This window comes from Berghia stephanieae, chromosome 13 (genome assembly GCF_034508935.2).
Source record: "Berghia stephanieae isolate SIO BIC M18660-M18661 chromosome 13, UCSD_Bste_1.3, whole genome shotgun sequence".
In the NCBI taxonomy this organism is placed as follows: Eukaryota; Metazoa; Mollusca; class Gastropoda; order Nudibranchia; family Aeolidiidae; genus Berghia; species Berghia stephanieae.
This window is the reverse complement of record NC_088372.1, coordinates 39,537,471-39,545,921: the sequence shown is the minus strand read 5'-3', so window position 1 is coordinate 39,545,921 and position 8,451 is coordinate 39,537,471. Positions and strand designations below refer to the sequence as shown.

The following is an 8,451-nucleotide window of genomic DNA, read 5'->3' as shown; positions in this document are numbered from 1 at the left end:
GACTTATTATTGACTGTCAGATCATTACGTCATTGCTTTCGTGGTCAATCTGACACGTCCACTCTCTTTCAGAGGAAAGATTCTTCTAAAAATTTGAGAAAGATCAACAAGGACAGTCTGGATAGGGAAATGTCGAGAGTGTTTTGCAGATATCAAAAACCAGACTGCAATCCAATACAATGAGAAGCTCTCTGAGCTCCTAGAGCGTCATGCTCCAACAACAACAACAAGGACAGTCACGAATCGACCATCGGTTCCGTTGATGAACATTGCTATAAAAGAGTCCAAATCCGAGAGAAGGCATGCAGAACGACTATGGAGATCACCTGGTCTTTCCATACATAAAGATTTATGCAGGGAACGAAGTAAAAAATACACACGCTGATTACTAACGCAAAGCGTGCTTATTTGAATGATAAAATCTCCAATTGTCCAACATCACACTACTGAAACTGCCTTCTAAAAATTCAAAACGACCTTGTGAGTCTAACATGAGTTAGGTTTCTGTTTTGGCCATCCTAGATCAAAGTGCGGCGTTCGACACTATAGACCATTCCATTCTAGTCGAGCGTCTCTCCAAAACGTTTGGATTGTGTGGAACAGCACAATTCAAGTAAAAGGAATAAAATCGAATAAATTTGCGGTTGACTTTGGTGTGCCCCTGGGATCTGTTCTGGGTTCCATTCTCTATACTTTATACACACAACCATTGGGAAGTGTTGTAAATCATCACGATGTCACGTACCATATGTTACCTGAATACACCCAGCTATACCAATCTGCAAAAACAAACGAAATTAAAGGGTTACTGAAATCGGTGGAGAACTGCATTGGACAACTGGGCGGTAGTTAAAACACTGAAAATGAAAGATGTGAAAACAGAACTCTTATTATATAATCCTAAAATAACATTTGTGAATAAGGCCTTTCGATTTGTATTCATGATGTGAAAACAACATTTTCTAAAACCGCCAGAAACCTGGTCATTTATTTCAGCATTGATCTGTCCATGGAATATCATGTGACACAACTTTGCAAAGCACTTTATTGTGAAATAAACCGTATTGGGTAACTTTCGGCAGTTAAAAATCAAATTCCTCAAAGACTCTAGTGTCTGCTGTTGTTTTTATTCGTTTAGACTATTGTAATTCACTCCCGTCTAATTCCTTATGTTTCTTACTTGATAATCTGCAGCGATTTCAAAATCGAGCTGCTAGAATAGTTTTAAGAAGAAATAAGAGAGAACACAAGACTCCAATGCTTTTAACTTTACACTGGCTTCCCATTAGGGTCAGGGTGCTCTTTAAGGTTGGGGCCATGTGTTTTGAATGTTTTCACGGATCCATACGTTCCGCCCCGTGCATTGAGATCAGGTGATTATGGTCTGGTTAAGTGCCAAAAAATGGTAAAAAACGTTTTGATAGATCCTTTAGTCACTTTGCACCGACTTTCTGGAACAATCTCCCCTTATCTCTTCGTGACGTCCCAACTGAACTCGCTTTCAGGAAGCACCTAAAATTTTATTTATTTCGAGAATTCTGAATTTATTAGTTATTTTATTTGAGCAGACGATGATCACATGATTACGCATGAATATATATATGTTAAATAGGCGGATAGTTTGATGGTGGAAGGTTTGTGTTTGTATGTGTGCGTGTGTGTGTGTGTGTGTGTATGTTTGTGAGAAAAAGAGAGAAAGAGAGATATATAGCGAGAGGGAGAGAGCGAGAGAGAGAGAGAGAGAGACAGAGAGAGAGAGACAGAGAGAGAGAGACAGTGTGTGTCCGTGTGTGTGTGTGTGTGTTTGTATGTGTGAGAGAGAAAGAGATAGAGAAAGAGAAAACGAGAGAGCGAAAGAGATAGATAGATAGAGAGAGAAAAAGAGATAGATAGATAGATAGATAGATAGATAGATAGATAGATAGATAGATAGATAGATAGATAGATAGATAGAGAAAGAGAAATTTGAATGGATTGATATTATCTTTTTTGCGCCTAGAGCTTTATTTTACAGAGGATCAGGCGCAATATAAATAGTATTCATTATTATTATTATTATTATTATTTTATTATTATTATTATTATTATTATTATTATTATTATTATTATTATTATTATTATTATTATTATTATTATTATTATTATTATTATTATTACTACTATTATTAACGAGAGCCAAGCCCCAGGGAGGAAGTGTTGCATGAGACTAATTTAGGCATTATACTTCACTGGTGATAGAACAGATCCCTGATGGAATTCATTCATAAGTTTCCTAAATTTACTTGTGGCTTCTCTTAGATTGACGTGTAATAGAGTTTCCTCAAGGATAGAAGAGAAAAGCTTCAGCATTAGCCCTCCACACAAGACCCTTTTATAGGCCGAGATAGGTCTATGCTGTTTCCGTTCAAAGCCTACTTCAATATGCTCTGTAAAGGAAATGCTCTGCTTAGTTACAAGTTGTGCACCCACAGTCCCTGAAGCCCATCCGATCGGGTGGCACGGCTGCTTCGAGGACCGGTACCCGTTGCTTCAAAAGCACACGCTCTAAAATTTTTGTATAAGCAGCTCAAAAGTGATAAGGGTCAGGAATTTTCAGTCTTCTTCTCCAGTTTCCCTGGCCCCAGGATGGCAACTATCTTAGCGTACTTCCACACTTGTGAAAACTTCCCTTTAGCAAGAACGTCGGATATTGCCTCGCCCAACCAGGCCGTCTCATTAGCCCACCTCATCATATAAGGATATATGTCATCCATCCCAGTTGCTTTTCCGATCTTAACATTGTTAGTGGCTGCACCCACATCTCTGGGACTGAATGGGACTGTCAGTCCGACTCTTTGTCCATAATTAGTGAGTCACAAACTATATGGTATATTTTGCGGATACCACGCTCGAAAGATTGATTTGGGACCCATTTGCAACGGTCCTTCATATATACTTGGCAATTTGTCTGGCTAGGATTCCTGTGCAGTCCTTTCAAAATTCCGATCGGGATCGAATTTATTTGTCAATAGCCAAGCGTGGCGGCTAGAGTGTGTAAAATTGAGATTTTCCACGGCCTCCTACCACCGTTGCCTCCTTCCTTCTGTCAGAGACTGATGTAATCTATTGCTTATGTCCTGGGTCTGGGACTGTTGGTACAACTTGTACAGCTTTTCCGACTCTTCCGTCCAGCAAGGGGTGTAAAATTTCCGTTTGCTCTGTGGAATGGAGCGATGCGCGCTCTCAACCAGCAAAAAATTATATCTGGTTATGTTTTCGGAATAGTTGGGCAGACTTGCTAGGAGGTAAATTCCTCCCAGTTACCCTTCCTGAAATTCCATTTGCAGAGTGGGAAAGACTCCGTCCTCGTTATTGTCTCCCCAGCTGTGACAAGTATTGACCGGTACTGGCCATGCAGGAAGTCAACAAAGAATGTCCTTTAAACCTGAAACGTTACTCTGTTTGCTCCTTTCGTCACGAGGGTGATGTAAGGAGTACCCTTGGCTGTAGGATCGTATACAAGGTGCAGATCGTTACAGTCCATCCATGATCGGAGTTGTTTATCTACCTTGTTGCAGCCTGGGTAGCCGCACTCTTGGGTGTGGCTATCAAATCTCCCAGAGTAATGGAAGGATGGCGAACCACTCTGGCCGGTGGTATAGTCCAAGTCGCTTTTGGTGGTTTATAGATGTTGTGCAAATTCATCCCGCTCGTCTTCATGGAAATATTATCCATCTCATTGCTATCCGTGACACTCTCAATGACCTTATCTTCGTCGGCTCTTTAGTGTAAACGCTCCCATGAGCCTCTCGTTGGACCACCATATAGCCTGGGATCTGGAATCAAGAAAATTGCGGGCCTGGATAAAGATGAGTCTCATGTAACAGGAGAATGTTAACGCTATGACCGCCAGTAGCTTTGATTAAAGTTTATTTTTGCCATACTCTGGCTCTTGGTATTGAGGTACAAAATATGCGTCTTTCCGACCCTATATCGCATTTTCCAGCTAAAATTGTGTTGGGAAGCTCCCTGAATTGTCGTGTGTGCCGGCGACTATGACAACGCGAATGCAGCAATTTTGGTTAGACCGCCTCGCTATTGAGAATTGGACATGGACGTAATCATAATACAATGTGTGGATCCCAAGATGATCGAAGCCATCCGGGCACCAGGATGGATCGTCATTTAATCACATATATTGGCGGGTGGTACATGGCACCCGCGTCCAGCTCGACGTCAGGAATGGTCTCATGACGGTCAATCAGAATTTCAGCTTTGCCCCAGGATATGCCTCAAGCAACTGCACCAACGACAAGGCGGTGATCCATTAGGTAGCAATGACTATCTTAGTGATATCCTTGAGTGTCGATTTGTGTGTCGAAATGACTCGAATTGCGTGTATGCTATTTTTAAAAAAATAATTACGACGATGTTTATCGATGAAGATGACTGAAAGTTGGCACATAGTTAGAAAATATGTCATTTTAGATTATGTCAAGCGACAAAACTTGTGCAATTACTAGAAGACCGTTAAAAACAGATGTTTACTCTTTGGAGTAAAATATTTCTAAAACTACCAAGAGAAGAGATTTTGCTAAGGTTATATATGCACTTTTCTTCTATTTATGTTTAAAATTTCATTGGATTATGATTAGCGATGAGTGAAAAGAGGAGACAGCCATTGTGCCCCCCTCCCCCATCTCGCGACACGAAAATGACGTCAGCGAGGCAAGGCTGCCAGATGGCCAGACTTTCACCTGACTAAAGTCGACTTTAATAGAAAATCATTATATGGCTTTCACCATTGAGACTGATCCCTTTAAAACGAATTGAATTTTAACAAACAAAAAATGAATAGACTAAGATAAATGTCACTGCGGCAAAAATTATATGAATAAAATTTAATATAAGAAACAAAATTATATATTTGGCCGCACGCGAGGCCATTTGGCAGATCTGCTCGTGCCGTCTGGGAACACAAACTATCGCACGCTTTTTAAAGTTATTTTTTTTTCATTGTTATGTAATAGGGGTGTTAAAATCGTCAACTACTGCATGTAGTTTTAATAATCAGTGGATAATTCGACTTTTTTACACTCTGTCTCCACTTTGAAATAGACTTGTCCAATTTCTTTTTTCCTCACAGTGGATTAACACATACCCCTCTCTCTCTCTATCTCTCTCTCTCTGTCTCTCTCTCTCTCTCTCTCTCTCTCTCTCTCTCTCTTTCTTTCTTTCTTTCTCCCTTTCTCTCTCTCTCTCTTTCTCTCTCTATCATTCTCTATCTATCTATCTATCTATCTATCTATCTATCTATCTATCTATCTAAAATAAATACTAGAAATAACATTAGCCATGGTCTCGTGGGACGTTTTTGATTGATAATGATTTAGTAGGCATTTTAGTATCATTTGTATGGGTTCTAGTAGACACATATTTTCACTTCGGAAAAGTTCTGAGTGATCAATATGTATATTTGTAGACAAAATTGTGGTTGACCCTAGCCATACAGCTCTAAACCTATACAAGTTAGAACTGTTCTAAAGCCTTCAGAATGTTTTCTGATAATTTTGCCATGAAATTGCCAAGTTTCAATCTCTAATTCCACGTATTAAGCGAGATACAGCCACAAACCTGAAAAAACGGAGAAAAAGCCTCCCATGTTATCCAAGTTTTTTCTCTCTTAGGGGTCATACAAGTAATTGACACATTTGAAAATGCATAACTTTTTTTCAATTTATGAATGGATTTTCAAAATTCAAAAAGATTTTTACTCAATGGAGATAGGGTTTTGATTTAAGAGTAGAATAATGCCTACAAAAATAGAAAACAAAAATTTTCATTGTCATTGCTACATTGGGTGTACTCTCGTGGCAGTTATGTTTATTGTGTTGTCTTTATTTATATGAGTCACATTACTCACAGAATATTTCAATCAAAATTCTAGTTATATTTTGATTATGTAGTCGAATTATTTCCCTGACTAAAAATGCAGAATGTTGGTCTATTTCAGTTTATATATAACGTATACTTGGAAGTTACGTGTAAGACTGTACAAATAATATTTTTCTTTCTTTTTTTTCATAAAAATCAATAATCACAGTATTTCATACTAATAACTTATAATTATTTTTTTTTCAATTGTCTAAAAAAATAGTTTTTCAGTGTCGCTTTACATTAAAATTTCGTTAATAAAAACGTGGTATTCTTATCCATTGTTCTTTGTAGACATGTCTGCCATTGAGTATCCCTCTTAGAACATTTGTCGTTGTAATTAACTCTCCGATCTCTTTTGAATTCAAACAGGTGCGATCAACAGGAAGCAACCTGGCCGTCAATCAGTGGTTTCTACACCAGGCCACAAGGGATATTTTTCTAGAAACCAAACCAATAAACCGCGATGATTGGTGCCACTGCAAAAATACATATTCCCATTACCTGTTCCGAAAGGAAATATCTAAAGAAGATGAAACTAAGAGTTTAATTTTAATGCAGATTGAAAATGAACATTCTGACGCCGTCTATATTTTTCAGCGAGAGTTACATCGCTTAAAATTACAACAGAAAATGTCCCAAACGCCTCCAGATAAAGCAGATGAAGGAGTCAGTTTGGAAAAATTGAAGGAAATTATAAGATCAGAACCACAGTTTCTCATCCATGAAATCGGCACTGAACTTAATGTAGACAAGAATGGAGAAGAAATGTTTATGGTTAGTTTGGAACAACTGGACAGCAATGGCGATGGGTTTATAACGGTTTCAGAGTTTGGTCAAAATCATATCAAGGTTTGGGATGACCTTACAGACCGAGTTGTCAACACCATAAAGTTAAGATCTCTCAGATGATTAGGTACCTTTTGTTTCGTTTATTGAATTAAATGCAAGATGAAAACACATCTATTCTGTTTCTGATGAGTTCGTTATTTAGTACAAAGTTGACAATTCTCCGTATATTTACGGAATCCAGTATGTTATAAGCCAGCAGTATACTTTCCAATCACCCGCTGAATAGAAAAAAGTATGTAGCCTACACCGTGTCTTTTTACTGGAGTTCAGCACCCAGAAATCTTTCATTCTGTTTGTTGTGCGTAAATGTTAAATATTTTTTTCCTCCTGCATTGGCAGTCTTGTTAGCAAAATTTCTCTCTTTTAAATTCCTATGGCACACTTAATCGAAAAAAATATTTCAATTACTTTGCAATTCGGATACATTTTTTCTGTTCAGAATAAGAAAACACGAATTTGCTATTATTTTCTACTAGAATTTATCAGATAATACGAATTAATTGCCCTGACAATGAAGGAATCGATAGATTTTCATGGAATTTTGTTTCTCATAAGATTAAATTATAATAAAAAATATAACTTTCGGATTTGTACCTTTGGGTATTCCGAACCAATGTACACAAACCAGAAATCCAGTTCTGTCAAAATGAGGCTATAGCAAATGAAAAATGAAAGAAAAAACACTGTTATTAAATTCTCCCAGAGTTTGTAAAAACTATTTTTGACAGATTGGTGACAGTGGATGAAATCTGGGGCTGCAATTATTCTGTCAATTTGATTCAGAGAAACATTCAAATGGATTTCTGCTTTTGCCGTAATATCATGACTCAATGTCAACAGCAGTAGCAGATAATCAAGGATTAGAAATTTGGACACACCCTTCCCACTTACTCCACTTGTCCTCCAAGATTTTGTCATGTTCCTTACATTGAAGATAGATTACACAGAAACGTGTTTTGAAGATTGTCACATAACGATGATTCACATTTATTTTATTACAGTTTTATTTTAATAAGACCGGAGTTCATCTCACTCGTTATATTTCGGTAGGCTTAAAAAAACTTTAACTTCTAATATTAGATTATCATTCCTTTAGTAGCCTTCTCTTTGAATTCATTTCTAATTAGTGGATACTTTTCATTCTACCTTGTGTCACGTAGCTACATATTATAAAAGCTGATTGATTCTATCTTACTCACACACTTCTCTCAAAAACATTTGCATTGACGGCCAGACCACTCCACTCCTGATATCACTTGTATTTTAAAGATTTATACCTTGCTATCGGGACTTCGTGGAAAACTCCATAAAGATTTATATCTGACTATCGGGACCTGGTGGAAAACTCCATTATTTGATTCCACTATCAAGACGCCGGAGCTTCATTGTTCATCTTTGCCAGCAACTGTGAGGATTGTTGAGTCAGGATGTCAATTCATATGTCCTTTGTCTGAAAGTAGGACCTCACAAGTCCATATAACTTTATCCTCAAGATCACAAATGTTATGTAACATTGTCATGTATAATTTGTAACTGTGATCATGATTTATTTATAAAAACGTTCATCTTATTCAAATGTATCATTCTATATGCTCATCATCTTAAATCAATTCGTCATTTGTTCTTTATTTCAAAAGTAGCTAGTAAGTTCTTGGGGCCTTATTTGTCACATCTCTATTTTATAAA

At 37.5% G+C, this 8,451-nt stretch overlaps 1 protein-coding gene across 1 annotated transcript in view; it reads left to right on the top strand.

Moving 5' to 3' along the window:
- LOC144959063 (tRNA wybutosine-synthesizing protein 5-like) overlaps positions 1-6,875 on the top strand; it is a 297,326-nt gene extending 290,451 nt beyond the window's left edge. The window contains exon 6 of the mRNA XM_078891433.1: positions 6,286-6,875. Coding sequence (XP_078747559.1) covers positions 6,286-6,825 — 540 coding nt within the window. The 3' untranslated portion in view covers positions 6,826-6,875. The remainder of the gene's footprint in view (positions 1-6,285) is intronic.
- Positions 6,876-8,451: the final 1,576 nt, after the last annotated feature.